At 43.1% G+C, this 15,577-nt stretch overlaps 1 protein-coding gene across 6 annotated transcripts; it reads right to left on the bottom strand.

Annotated features, from left to right (window-relative positions):
• On the bottom strand, positions 1-15,546 carry mxd1 (MAX dimerization protein 1). 6 transcript variants are annotated; one of them, XM_034541773.1, is made up of 7 exons: positions 15,371-15,546; positions 14,631-14,700; positions 13,920-14,019; positions 8,872-8,901; positions 4,989-5,103; positions 4,042-4,198; positions 1-3,364 (listed from the first exon to the last, which is right to left on the bottom strand). In XM_034541773.1, exons 2-7 carry the CDS (start codon positions 14,695-14,697, stop codon positions 3,168-3,170), a joined length of 666 nt encoding a protein of 221 aa, XP_034397664.1. In that variant the 5' UTR covers positions 14,698-14,700; positions 15,371-15,546; the 3' UTR covers positions 1-3,167. The 6 variants fall into 6 exon arrangements, with proteins under 6 accessions (XP_034397664.1, XP_034397663.1, XP_034397660.1 ...); XM_034541772.1 differs by having other exon boundaries at positions 14,631-14,711; XM_034541769.1 differs by having other exon boundaries at positions 14,631-14,813.
• Positions 15,547-15,577: the final 31 nt, after the last annotated feature.

Below are 15,577 nucleotides of genomic sequence, written 5' to 3' on the forward strand. Positions count from 1 at the left end.
TAGGTAAAGAAGGGTTTCAAATGTTTTATTCCTTTAATATCAATAGCAAATACAAATTGCTGCTCCACGATTCATTTTCAAAGGGTTTTTGTTTCCTCCACATTTTAAGTGATTTCTTTAGACAACAGTGTCCAAATTATCCAATTTTTAAAAAGTAAGTGCACAAAACTCCCTCCTTTAATTTATTGTTCAATAAACATACATTTGACCTTTCTGAGGAGAAAGGCGGCAGGCGACAACGATGTTCATGGAGCTATGACGCTGTGTGTGTGTGTTGCTGTGTGTGTGTGTGTGTGTGTGCGTGTGTGTGTGTGTGTGCGCAACGCATGAAAGCACCACGCCTGTGACGGTCACAATGAAAAGGAATGGCCCTTGTGATACATGTCGGTACATATCATATATACTCATACTTATTGTATACTTCTGTTAGGTTGTGTCTGTTTTTAAGGCATCATCAGCCACTTGATACACATGAACACATGTTCCCCCTGAAGCTGAAACCTGTAGCTTAAACAACTGGTCTGACTGTAGTCTTGTTCTTTGAGATATTCCACACCTGCCTCTTTAAAAAAGGCAGATGCAGAGAGCACCAGGGGAGGAAGGGTGGAGGTGAAGAGCAACAGTATGCAGGTGATCGTTGACGCATACACTGCTCCACCACGCACACCTGCCTCGCCTGCACCATGGATGCACACGCACGCACACACACACACATACACACACACAGAGATGGAAAATAGGAGAAAACAGTAGACTCCCATAGACAGACATTAATGCTTAAAAGGTTAATACATGAAGTCTTTGTAAAGTGGACTTTTTTGCATTTAACTAGTAAACAAATGAACAAAGAACCAGAACAGAAATGTATCCTTACTATTTTCTTTTCTTTCTTTTTTAAAAACCACCCGCCCTCAACCACCCCAAATATTTCTCTCTGAAGACAGTGACGAAACACACACACACTGTACACATGCACACACAGATGGCCTTTCAGTGAACACAACTGCCCACTCGCACCTTATTTTCATTACATGTCCCCTTTAGTCCGTCCTCCTTTTAACGTGGCTACACAGCACCTCTCCGTTTTTGAAAAAGTTTCAATTTGACAAAAAAAAAAAAAACAGCAGCATTCCACAATCAAAACACTAAACATTCCTAGATCTATTTTTTTTTTCCTATTCATCTTCATGCTTTCGCTGAGATTTGCAAGCGGTGGAGAGCAGGGACGTCCCATTGGCACTGTGTTGCTACACTGCAGGGTGGAGGACATCTACATTCGAAAAGCTGCAATCCTCTCCCTGCCTGTGATGATTTTGAACCAAACAAAACGCTAAATCCTCACGAGGCGGAGCAGCCATTTTGTTTGAGGTTCCGAGGCACGGAGATGTGCAAACAGCTTTGCCAGAGGAATCGTCACCACCGCTTAACCTGGCCACCAGCTCCTCTCATTTTTATACTTTTTAATTTAAGTTTTTATAAATTATTCTGATTTTTTTTTCCTTCCTTTTATTCCCATATTTAAAAAGGGGAAAGAGAGCTTTGAAAACAGCAACAAAATTATGATCAACCACAGAGAAAACATTTCATTTTCGACACAAAAGCCTCGAGGCACAAGAGACATTTATAAATACTCTATGGGTTGACTAGGCTGTGCAAACAAACTACACATTATAAACTCTCAATAAACCTCACAAGAAGACCATAAGCTATGACTAATTAAATATAGTTCTATATATTCATATATATATCTAGTATATCTAATAAATACATTTGTTGATAGACATAGAGATATTTCTGTAAACTATTTACATTAACATTTTTGCAGAAACAATAAATAGCTAAGTAGGCAAAGCAAAAGAGGGAAAATCTGTTTTTTTTTTACATTTTAGTGCTTTTCATATGTGAACAGTGTGTGTGCTCACACAGAAAAGTCAACGCCTGCTCTTTTTCAGGCTGATTCGGCTGGTCTCAAACTGTACTCTCCCTTCATAAATAATTGGCAGGAACCTCTCCTTGCAAAAAAATGATGCTCTCAATCTTACCTGCCTCTCGTCATTATGGAATGTGCTCCAGTCTCTCGACTGCTCTCAGTGGATATGCTCTTCCCTTCCTATTAATACCTGGTGAACGGGGCAGCGATGAAGTAGTGCACACAAATGTCCCAGCCCCTGCCAAGATATACCAGCGTTCAGCCTGAAGGCTGGGGTTAAAAAGTTTCCAAACCTGCTCGTGACCTACTTGACATACACACAGTTACGATTAAAGGATGCTGTAAAAACGCCACAGTCATCAGAGAGAGGCAGAAAACATCAAACCCACCCCTAAAACCGTCCTTTATACCCCGGCCCCTTCACAATCTCATGCTGCACACATTTCTTTTGTTTTGGTGTTACTTTTGTACCTCTGAATGGCAGGTGGACAGATTACAGGGTAGTGAGTTACGAGCCTGCCAATGCCCGGGTACCAAGGGACGTATTGCTGCCGGCACAAACAGTCCAACACAATACATCGTTATACTCGAGTGGGGGGGGGGCTTTACGTTTTTCAGAGACAGCATTTGGGAAGAAAAAAAAAGAAGAATAGTTTTGTTTACAAAAGCAATCATAAGTGCAAAGTACCATGCACAGATGGTTTACCGGTGAGCAGGGCAGAAAAAAAGCCCGACATCATGTCAGTGTTACACCTTTGGGAGGACTCTGTCTCGCTGGAGGGATAGAGGGGTGCATGTGTGTCTAAGTGTGTGTGACGTTGGGGTGAAATCTCATAAGTGCTTCCCATGGCTCTTGAGGCGTAGAAAACGAGGCAGTGGGATATTGTGTGGTAACATTCTCTGGCTGAAAGTTGTGTTTCTGATGAATGGACGGAGAGACGGAGGGGTGGAGTGTCTTTAAAATCCCACTCGTTTGATTGGCGCCGAGCAGATTGGGTGACACCCTAAAGACTGACCGCTGACGATGGGCTGGATTGTGGGCGGGTGTCTTGGAGGTGCTGAAGTCTGCAGAGGTCCTGCTGGACTAGAGGCCTCAGACTTGGTCAGTCCTGGCATGTATGGAGCGAGTAGGGGAGGGAGGGGAGATGGTGAGGTCTGAGCGAGATTTGGGAGTGGTGAGGCAATCTAGGGGGTGGGGGGTTGGGGAGGCTGGAGTTGGGTCAGTGACCAGTGCCGTCTATAGGCTGCAGCCTAACTGCTTGGCCTTCTCCTGAGAGTCCTGCAGGAGCAGCAGGCTGGCGCTGGAGTAGCCCTCGTCGCTGCAGCTGCTGCGCAGGCTGCCTCGCTCGTCCCCCGAGTCGCTCACACTGCTGGTGCTCCACTCCAGGTCACCCAGCAGGTAGTCCGTCCCCTCCACATCCACATCCAGGTCCTCTGTTGGAGCAAAGGAACCGCACACATTGTAATAGATAGAAAGATAGTTGAATATTCTCGTCATTTGTTCGAGCAGCTGTACTGGTGAACTGGTGAACTGCAAACACAAAGAACCCTGTACTGGCAGCAGCAGTAGGCCGAAGCTAATTGCATAACTTACATCTGCACGTACATGCGTTCATGATACTGTATGCGCCTACAGTCCATCTCTGTTAGTCAAGATATTGTGTTTTGCTTTGCTCCCCTGTGTTTGATACCTTAATCTAACTTCCATTGTTCATACATACAAAACATTGACGGCCCTATTGTAGACTACAGCTGATCACTTTGTTAAGTGATTTAGACTCAGATTAGTTAGTTAAGCAGGCTTAAAATCCTCAAAGACACATCATTGTGATTAAGGGATCATATCCTGATTCATTAATCATCTCTCAAATCCTGACAATAACATTTGTAATTGATATTGTTTTAAAGTAAAGCAAGTTTGTTTATCACATTTATAAAGCTTCGACTTTGACTAGAGGTCACAGTACTATTAGATCACAGTATTCAGTAGTATTTTGCAAAATAAGGAGGATAGCGGTTAACAACAAGATAAATGACTGTTTTTTTTAGCTTCAAACCAAACTTTGATATCATAGGAGGCTCTGAGCAGTGAGTGCATTATGTGTGTGTACCTTGGTCAGAGTCGAACTTGTCGGACACAGTGGAGCCGGTACTGTCCATGCGGGTCCTCTCCACCCCGAGCTGCTCCAGACGCCTCCTCAGGTGTCTCCGCTCCCGCTGTAGCTGCTCCACAGTGTGCTGAGCTCTCCTATCGCTCTCCTCCAACCTCTGCAGGGTGGGACGAGAAAACAACACAAGGAGAAACTGTCAAAACTGTTGCTCTGTGTGTGTTAGGCAGAATCATGCAAAACAACACTGTTATCACAATTGTGAATGTTCACTGACTAACGATGCTCTAATAGACTTGATGCATCAATGCATTGCCCAACTAAATGGTTGCATGAACCAGAATGTTCCATTAAATAATGGCAACCCTGAGATCATTGTATTCAGTGCTAAAGACAACATAATACAAGTGGAGGCTCCTATTGATTCCATTTCTTTGAAGTAAAAACAAACGTACAAATCTTGTCCCTAAATCATTAAATGGCTCAAAGTCTTAATACATTTCTGACTTACTTGGCCAGCGAACTGTTCCCAGAGTCAGAACCAAACATGGTGACGGTGCATTTAGTTATTATATAAAAACCTTGACCAAAAAAGATTTGCACCAACTGAAACTACTTTTAAACTAAATACTTTTCAGTTGATGCCTACCTTTTAATGGAAATTGTTAGATTTGTCTTTTTAAAGTTTTTACTTTTATTGTATTTTTTATTTTATACCCTTTATCCTTCTTACCCGTTTATTTAAACTTCTTAATGTAAAAGGGTTTTATGCCATATTATTTCTCCTTACCCGTGTCTTTTTTTTAAACTTCAATATGTAAAGCAACTTGAGTTGCAATGGGATGGGCTACATAGCTAAACTTGCTTTGCCTCTTTGCATTGATTGTGTAGGAACCAAACACACACATGAACACACACACACACACACACACACACACACACACACACACCCTGATATGATCTTTGGCCTTCATCAGCAGGCTGAGGGTGGTGTGCCGGTTAGCATCTGCTCCTAATGGAACGAGCGATTTCAAGCGCTCCAAACACAGCCTTAGATTTGCCCGCCTGAAGACAGAAGAGAAGAAACAAAGAGAGAGAAACTGTCACACATGATTTACTTTTTTTCTAGTCTGTTACACACAAGCATGTGATTTGTTGAGTCTACAAATCCAAGTTTATTCTTGGCCTTGGAAATGGTAGTTCGACAATAAATAATAAGTAACTAACTCACGGTCGACTTCCAGTCCACAACTTTTTTCTGGAGCTTTCAACCACATCTCATGGTCGTCATCCCAGTTGTATTAAGTGACTTTAGTGTATTGAGCTTTTGTGGCATGATGCCAACTGAGCCGTCTCATCATGACAACTCCACCCGCTCATGATGACAATGAGATGTGGTTGAAAGCAACAAAAAAAACAAACAAAAAAAAAAAAAATTATATATATATATATATATTTTTTTTTTTTTTATACATGATTTGCAATTGTTGCAAGTCTGCATTAAACGGATTACTAGAGCAGTCGCAATAAATAGAAATTAATTGCAATGGTCATTTTTGGTACAAACATTCATGTTTCACATGTCATGACTTTGTTTTAAAAAATCCATTGTATCATCAGCCTTTTGCTGTACTTTGAGTTTGATGCTCCAGTTCCTCATTCGTATGCGCGGTCGTGACTAAATGATTTGCACATGTAGAAGTCAGGAGACTCTCCGGTTTGCTTTTTCTGCATTGCAACATTACTACATAATGATGCAAGGATTTCTGAGAAACAGTGTAAATCCTCACGTGTCCTCAAATGTGCTGAAATCCAACTGACTGACATATTTTCAGATCTGAACTCACTATTAATGTCAGCTGTCCTATAACACAGCTCACAGCCGCTCTAAGTTGGCAGCCTTGGCAGTTGCTACGGTCAGGTGGGTGTTTGCGACCGCTTGACCCGCTGTTACACAACACACACCTCCAGCTCCAGCCTCGGCAAAGTGCGTACGTGTCTGTATGCCCGTGTGTGCCTGAGCGAGTGGGCGTGTGTACGTCAGACTCTTCCTGAGAGCGAGTTTATAAAAAAAATGTTTGTTTGGCAGCCGAGGGCTGGCTGAATAAGCTGTTCATTTATTGTCTGCTGCAAGTAATCCTGATGTGAGCGTCACAGCCGGAAAGACTTTACACATGGAATGAGGGTAAGACTGATTTCACTGTGGGCAGAGGACACGCTCAAATATATTCTCATCCTTTGCCAGGAACGGACTGGGAATGAAAAACCCACCAAAACCCAATTACAAGTCCACCCACACAACCCATGCTACACTTAATGTAAACAATAATTGGACAATACAGCATTTTCAATAAACAACCAACCAATATTTATCATGTTGTAGGTTTAGTTCCTTCATTAAATCATTGACCAAGAAAATGGTTTAAATTGGTGGATCATCTCCTAATTTATTTAAAAGAGATTGGTAGCATTTCGATTGCCAACATGCTGACGGTCATAGCCAACGGTGCTAACGGCTCTAATAGTGCAGACGGAGCTAACAGCGTGTACCTGATGGGGCAACATAAAGGTGGATGCGACGCTGCCACGATGACGCCGCCGGTCGGTGCATCGTCATCAGCTGTAATTGTTTTTAAGAGGTTTTTCGAGGGCTGTGAGCAAACCAGTGGAGCACGCTCACATGCACTACGAGGATGCATGGCCGGCCCGGCGATGTCAACAAAGCAAAGAGAAGCTCGGATAACAACACGCACGGAGAGGGAGAGCGACTGCATTCTACGCTCAGGTAGCTTAATTGGCTGCTCTCACCTCTCTGCTGCTGTCAGACTCACGAAGCTGCGATCAACGACTCATTATGCCTTCTCTGAATGTCACCGGAGATGTGAAAAGGGGCAAGGCCAAGGTAACATAAGGCATAGTTCATACTCGCCATAGTGAAACTGGTGCAAGGATCACGAATCAAACGCTATCAAAATGTTTTTCTGTATAATACAAGACTTCTTTCTTTACAGAGCTAGTATAAAGGTGACAACGTAGTCCATGAATTTGAGATATGATATTGATATGATGAGGTTTATGGCCTTTTGACGGTTGTACTCATTGTCTTCTGCATTTTTCATAGATTTACTTTTGCACGCCATCTGGCGTCTCGGACAAACACTAACAGCGTTGAGCGTAAACGCCTTGGTTCATGCTGCGGTGCCACGCGCCAGTATGAACAAAGCTTTGGAATTAACTGGCTCAAAGGTAATTGGCTGGTAGCACACAGCACTTGGTTATTGTTATTCATAACATTTGTATATTTAGCATAGCATCGGCCCCAGTTGATAAGCAACGCATTGGGAAAACGCCCAGTGCTCCAGAAAGCCAGTCCATCGTCGCCCTCTCGGCAAGTGTAGCCTTCAATCCCAAACGCATACAAAACAGCTGTTGTGCAGTGTTCAGCTTCTGAAACGAAGTGCCCGTTTCTCAGCTGACTCAGTCCAAAGGGCATGAGGACTGCCATTACATAACACTGAAATGCCCTCGACAGTGTTATTCTAACATAATCAGCAGGGCGAGCTAATGTTCGTTAAACAACCCTGCCGAGCAGCAGACTCAGGAAAAAGCAACGGTCACATAATGTCTGAGTGATATAAAAACTCTATCAACACGCAACGTTATACCACCAACAGGTTATTCTGGTTCAGGTGAGGTTTGTGTGGAGCTACAGGCTTGTGTGTGCAGCCGAAGGCCAGAAGCTTCCTCTGAACTCTTCTCTGACCTAATTTCGCGCTTGTGTCCTTTTTAAATGCTCACGACTGGTCCAGCAGTAAATCACCCCACTGTCCTCGCTCTCGCTCTCGCCCTCACCCTCTGACCCCCCAACAGTAGCTGCTCATGACCAGCTGGGAGGAAGGCAAACAAGGCGTTGTGGTGGCTCGAGTCGTGTTACGCGGATGTAAACATGTGCACGCTCTTTGTTCAGTGTGCAACAACATAAGGGGAGGGGGGAGTTGTACAAATTAGGACTTTGAATGTGTGTATGGAGCTTTCACTGGAGGCAATATTGCCAGGGAGGGGATGGGTCTCGTTGCACTCCTCTGGCTTTGCCATGAGTAATTTACTCTCTGCCTACCTATTATGGCTTTCTATCATCAAGCTATTGGTGGGAGAAACTGGCTAAAGGCTATGAATGTTCTCAAGTGTAATACGACGGGCTGTGGTCGTCATTTTGACTTACTGCAGGTGTCTCCACACACACGCTCATGCATACTCATGCAGAAGGCTAAGTCCCAGGCAGAGGCCTCCGTGCCATACATTATTCAGTCTGTCTACTGGGCTGCTGGTCTGGGTCAACTAACACAGGCAGGATGGAAGCACTGAGACTGACAGGGACCAAATCATTTAATTGATAACTACATATCAGCTTTCTGGCCTAAAATGTCCCTGAGGAACTCCGAAAAAGTAACAGCAGTTTGATTTCTGTGAGGCTGTACTTTGACACGTGGTGTTTTGAGCTAAATGCTAATACCGACATGTAACATGTTAACATGCGAACATCTGCTAATTAGCGACACGGACTACAGCTAAGGATTGTCATTAATTCATAAAGCAGTATTGGACACATTTAAAATGTTGACCCCATATCAATTTCAATATCCATCTGGCTTTTTCAGTTTCCTTTTAAACATTTAATTATGGCTCGATTATACTGAGAACCAAAATTAAAATAATGTATTCTCTCTTAATTCTAATTCTGGGTAAAATCAACCCATTTAGAGACACGTTTCATGGTAAGAGAGGAACAGCAACAATTTCAAAAATAAGCACAAACAGGACATTTTTACATACCTGTTCTTTTCCATTTCATTGTGTGTAGACCTGTGGAGATAAAACACATATGAGAAACCACACATACTAACAAGGACACTGCTTAACAGGGTAAGGTTTCCACTTTGTGTGCCATCATCGCCGTCCAAGGCCTTACAGCGGGCGAGTGAGAGAGGCAGAAAAGGCTATGTGGGAGTTTTTGAGCAGTCAGAACGGCAGACAAAATGAGATTCTAAGAAAAGCAGGCTGAGCATTCTGATGCCTGTGGCTTGTTCTATGGAGGAGATGTGGGCTTATTTAAGGACCACACTTAAATACGTAATAAAGAGGCCAGGGGTAAACATAGTAACAGTAACTAGCAACAGAAGCGAGGGACTGTGCCCCCTCAAATTGCCCGATTATCCACTGTGCATGTCGTATACTGAAAGAGGCGGTGGTGGGGAGTGCTGAAGGTAAACTGCGAGATGGACGTGTGCTAGCGGCCAGATTGACTTCTGCATTGCAGTAGCCCTGTTTCTAACAGCCTGCTCAACAGGCAGGACTTACGCCGTTATTCCACCTGAAGGTACGAAGACAGAATGGAAGAACAGAGTTGGTCTGCCGCTGAGCCGGCAGTGGAAAAGGCAGAGATCCCCTCAGCATTCCCGAACCCTCATCAACCTCCACCTGACCTCCTGATCCACCCACCCCAGGTCCCAAAATAGCCTGTCTGCACCTTCAGCTCTGCTGGTCTCCACGCGGCCCCCATGCCATGGCCAAGATCCCCAGAGGACACTCACACACACGTTGATTCACCTCAATGTTTGACAACTTACTGTCAGGACTAAGCTCACAAATAATGTCTTCCAATATTGCAACCACTGAAGCGCAATGGGTGTCATGCCCGTGTGTGTGTGTGTGTATGGTGTGGGGTATCATCTTGTTTCAGCTTTGGATGCTCTCTATCTCACTCGCCCCCCTCGGGCCAGTGAGCATTCCTGTGCTGGGCAGACAGCCGCTGGTGACATAACAGTGCTAGCAGGGAAATGATCCCACTAATTCAGGCTACATTTCAGGCTCTGGGACACGTCCCCACCTCCGGCCCTGCTCTAGTTCTATATCAACACAGTGCTCTAAAGTTAATATTAAAGACAGGTTTGATGTCCAAAACTGCAAAAATAAGACAACGGTTGTATGAAAGCCGCATTTCCTTTCGAGAGGGTTCAAAAGTCAGTCTGGTCCCTCTGAATCTACTCTTCAATAATTTTTAAACTACTCCTGGCAGCTACGATCGCAGCTTCCGTGCCTCTTGAAAATGACAGTGATGGGTTGTGTCACTTGGTACCGACTAGTGAAGACGATGAATGCCCATTCTAATAATAAGTGTGAGTCTTTAAACTCCACATACAGTGTTGACATTCAATCTTCCGTGACAGATCCCCGGACGTAGTCCTACTAGATGGGGTCTGTGTGCCATTATCTCTTCGGGGTCCTCGATAGAGAAAGTTTGAGATTATCAGATTCTAACTGGAGAACTGAATAGTAGCGTATTCTACATGAATCTACCATTTGCATGAGCGCAGGGTGGTGAGTATGGAGGGTTCGCCTGCTCAACATGGATGGCAACATCATAGAGCACTTTTGCTGCACAGTGTTGTGTGTGGAGGGTGGGGGAGGACCCATGTAATGGAGAAGCCGGTGCTCTCCACCGCTTGCCAAGGGAGAGAACAGAGCAGGAAAGACACAGAGGGATGGAGGAGGTGAGAAGAGAGAGAAAATGCAAGTGGGAGAGAGAGAGAGAGAAAGAGAGAGAGATGAGGGGGATGGGAGAGTCACTACTACTGACACACATGAACACATACACGCCAGAACCACAGTGACTCCCTTCCCCCACTACTCACACAACAGAAACTGGAGGAGCTTGTTCATACTGGGGTGACATACATATATGCATATATACTGTACATATACATGGCTGCCTGCCCTACATTTCACCAAGTCTCAAACGCAACAAAATAACTTATCATGCCTGATCAATTAATGGTCATCTCTCGTCTGTCAGAAATCCCCCCTGCCCCCCAAAGAGGCAAATTCATTCAGCCAGTACTGATCTGCCTATTAATGATCAAGAGCCAACTTCACGACAGACCATATCAAATAATCCAAGCTGAGCAGAAGCCCCTTATTAATAACAAGTGTGGCTCAGTTGCCTTTGAATAGTAATGAGCAATAGCTGATTGAAAGCTTATACATGATCATAGAAGGAGCTGGTTAACATAAACTTGTAAACAAATAAAATGGTAAAAGGGCTGATGAGCTAAAAAGATCTAATGGCTGGGGGACAAACCTGCAGCAGCTCGTAGTCTACTTGACATACAAAGCTAGTCACACATTTCCTCCACACGGCAGGTCTAAAAGTGTAGTGTGACATGTGAGGACATGTTCTGAGCTGGAGGCAGGTGTGTTCTTGCAGTAGTCCTCATCATGCACCTTTTATACTCTACAGACGTGTCACCGTCATAAGAGAGCTGCAGGGATGACGCATTTTTGGAGGCCAAACTGGAAGTTAACCGCGCACTGGTTGCCTCTTTAAAAAGCCAATGGGATTTTTCCATTGGCTTTTGGATTAATGTAGAAAATAAGCTCTGAGGTAAACAACGTTTATGACGTAGCATGACTTCATGTCACCAACACGAAGATAAAGGCAGACTAGTCGTTTTGTAGTCTCATTTAGAAGCTTCACAAGAGGGGTATTTAGTGTTATATTATTATGGGTTGTAGGACATACATTTAAAATATCTTGTGTTAAACACAAACACGATTTCAGGCAACCATTGCGACGCAGGAACCGAAAGTCATAATGTGCTGAATCATATACAGGTTTTATGACTTAATCCTGCTGCACTCAATTGACTAAATTAAGCTGAACGGATAAACTCTTGACCAACAGGCTAGACCGAATAATTGAATAGCAACATGTTCCTTTTAAAAGAGCAGTATTTACACATGTACGCAATTATACAATGAAATACAGGTCATTATTCTGAATTCTTAAATCTTTTGGCAGATGACGATTAGTCGATTAATCTAATAATCATTCATTTGACATGCTCCGGTTGTAGCTGCACTAATGTGAGTTTATATCTTTCGGTTTTGGACAGTTGGTAAAAACAAGACATTTAAAGACTTTGCGTTTGACACTGGGAACTGACGGACGCTATTCACTATGTTGTTAAAAATTGTACGAACTAAAAAACGAATTGAAAAAAATGATGAACTTATTAAGCAGTAGCGTGTATGATGGTATGGAATACTCAAGCGTCTGTATATAGCAGTCTTCTAACTTTAGATCTGCCGATAATATAGCTGCATATGTACATTGGGTTATGAGGGGTAACATGCATATACATGAACACAATTGACATGCTTCACATCCTGTGCTCTGTAAATTGGATGCTTTAGGTCAGATATAGAAGTCCAACAACGTGTATTGGCCTGCCATCACAGATGGGGACAAGGTGTGATAGTTCAAGTGCACATGTTTGGACAGTAACTCATTGAGGACATTAATGATGTTGCCCTTGTTCGTGCGTCTGTCCAATCCTGCTCACTCTCTCACCTCTCCACGCCTGGTCAATCACTGCATGAAGTGGGCATTTTTTATGCCAGAGATTCGGTTTCAGAAATTAAAAAATTCACGTACATGGTTGCATCTATTTCAGCTGGATACATACATTGGGTTTCACAAGGTAAGGGGCCTATGTATATAAACCTATTTATATCCTTCTCTCGTGTGTTCTGCATTCATTCCAGTGGAGGTTGATGATGTATAGTGGGCCCTCATAGCCGACATACCTCAAAAGTATACAATCAAACTGAGTGGGTTGAACGTCAAAGACGGTGTTAAGAAGTGGATGTAGTCACTTTCACAACACCCATTGGTTTGTTGAATGCAGTTTTAAAGCCTTGAGTTTGGCTGGCTGGCGCCATCTTGTTTTTTTGGAACCAGAAGTGAACCAGAGAGGGTAGAGCCGAGTACAACTGAACCCTAAAGAAGATATTTTAGGCGACCAAAATGTTACAATTAACTTTTATGAACTGAAAACTGTTAAAGTCATCAGACGAAAACACGGACAACTCCCAGACCGCACCACGCCGTTGTTGTGACCTGTCATTAACAAGGTATCCACGGGCAATACTAAATTAACAACACATATACAAACACTCAAATCTTGTAGGTCCTATAGAATATGGTTCCACTAGTGCTGCCTTCGATGGAGCTTCTTTAACCTCTCCACCGAAACAATCGATGCAGTCAAAAGCTGTGTGTTCAAACGAGTTTCCCGAACACAATTTCATGAAACCCAAAGTGCACATTGATTTGTGGAATGTGCATGCAACATAAATCTGTCCCAATATGATTGATTGATAGAATTCTGTGTGTGTGCAGTAGTGTCTATTGACTGGCGCTGTCCGACCATTCTCCCTCTGTGAAATGTCTTCTGCAGTCACCTTGACTGACCCAGTTTGCCTTATTGAGTGGCCATTCGCTTTAGGACATACTGATGTTTGCTGCTGTCACTCATGTGCTTTGAAGACAAGGGGTAGTCAAAACAAGGCCATATATACTGCACTGCTCTGGTCAGATGCTAACCAACATTGTGTTGCCTCAGTACCTGTACTCTGTGTAATGACAATAAAGTTGAATCTGAATCTGATTCAAACCCAATAGACTCACACATGCTGCCACATCGTGTATTATCAGGTGCCTTTTTCTGTAGTGGCAGACACCAAAAAACGGCAGTTAGATGAATGTAATTTTACTCTAGTTTGAAATATATCTAATTGCAGCACCAAAAAAAAAAAGAAAAGCTAAACAAAATGATGTTAAATGTCCTAATTCATGATTTTGTCACTACAAAGGGCACATTATAAGTGTGCATTGTCAAAATCTAAAACCAATCCAGTAAACAATGAATTAACGTTGCTGTGGAGACACACTTGAAGATGGGGTATTATGAGCGCCTTGTTGCAGTGCTGAACATATACAGTGTATATATTCTGGCCACAAGGAGCTGCTATGCCTTTACCTGCTACTTGTGTTTTTCTTGCTTTTGCTTTTCCTTTTCAAGCTTTCCCTCTCTTGGCTGCTGATGAAGGGTGGAATGGAGGCATAGCCGTGTTCGGCTTCTGCAAGCAAACAAACAAACAACATGGTGGTCACATGTCCAGATATCTGGCAATACAAAATATAGCCAGTGAAAAGAAGCCAAAATAGAACGGTTGCCAAATGGGCCACATTTGATCCTGAGTCTTTTGGAATTCAGTAGCAGTGTTTTGTGCTTAAGTGCAGGGATGCAATGGATGGATTCCATGCAGTATCTTTATACAGTATGTTCTCCCCTCAGCCTGGACAATGATGTCATCTTGAACTGGAATAAACCCCACTAGCAAACCACAACAGAGGGAAAGGAGGGGCCTGCATGAAAACAAAGTATGCCTGCTCATCTGACTGCATCTGCCACATATGCATTCATTCTTTTAGTAATTACCAAAGAGGGGAAATGCATGCGTTTGCACAACATCCCCAAATGTCTCAATAGTAATATTTTTGAACACCTATTTTGACAACGTTACTCGATTAACGTTACTTAATGTAAAACACATTGTAAACAGGACAGCAACAGGATTTTAAAATAGATAAAAAAATGTCAAGTGTATTAATTAGCGTGATTTAGGGAGAGTGCTGTCATTTTAATTTTTCATTAAAAAAACAGACAGTAGAAGACAATACACTTTACCTCGTTCCCTGCGCTCGAGGTACTCTGCTGCTTCGATCAACATCTGCACCATTCCGATCGCCGCCATTTTCTAGAATAACACTGATAATATAACAATCCGATGAGGGATTCTGTGGCTCTACACAACGTGCCTTAGGTCCCTTCTTCTCAGGTGGCTATTCTGACAGTTGAGCTTTTTTTCCTCTTTTAAAAAAAAAAGAAAGAAAAAAGGTGAGAGCGACCGTTAAAGGGTAACAAACGGGCTATTTACAAGTTAAATGTCCTGAATACAGCACCAATCAGTTTACGCAGGACTGACCTCTTCCTTAATGGTTGTTAGAAATGGTTGACGTTAAGGGTTTGGTGTTAGCTGAGGCTGACACTTCTTCAGTAGCTAATGTTGCTTTGGCCTCTTTATTAAGCAAATAGCGTCAGTTTGGTTTTTAAAAAACAACGTTTTTTTAAATAAAGTTCTTCGAGTAAATAAACGGTTGGTTGAGAAAAAGGGCTTGCTTGTCATAAAAAACAACAACAAGCCGAGTAGTATTGCTCTGTTTGGTAAAAAAAAAAAAAAAAAGAAGAAGTTGGCTAACGTTTAGCGCTCGTGACAAGTTGCCAGATTAACGATGAAGCGTTCTCGCTAGCTCGGTTGTAAATATCGTCAGCTAGTCGGTTAACAAGACCGTTCGCCTGATGTGGAAATTATAGAAAAACCAGCGAACGTTAGTTGTCTTAAAGTTCAACTGACAATGTCGTCCAACCTTATCGGTTCAGGGCTGTGTGGCTGGCTAGTGTTGTGCTGGCTTATCGCTGAGTGCGCGTAAAACGTCCTGCTGGAAACGCAGATAGCGACTGACACCAACTGAGGAACAGTGCCTGTTTATCAAACTGCTTCCAAAATAGTGGCTTGTTGATCTGGATGACAGCAAACTACTGTACTTCTCCACAAAGCTCCTGTGTGCTGTGAT

This window comes from Cyclopterus lumpus, chromosome 9 (assembly GCF_009769545.1).
Source record: "Cyclopterus lumpus isolate fCycLum1 chromosome 9, fCycLum1.pri, whole genome shotgun sequence".
In the NCBI taxonomy this organism is placed as follows: Eukaryota; Metazoa; Chordata; class Actinopteri; order Perciformes; family Cyclopteridae; genus Cyclopterus; species Cyclopterus lumpus.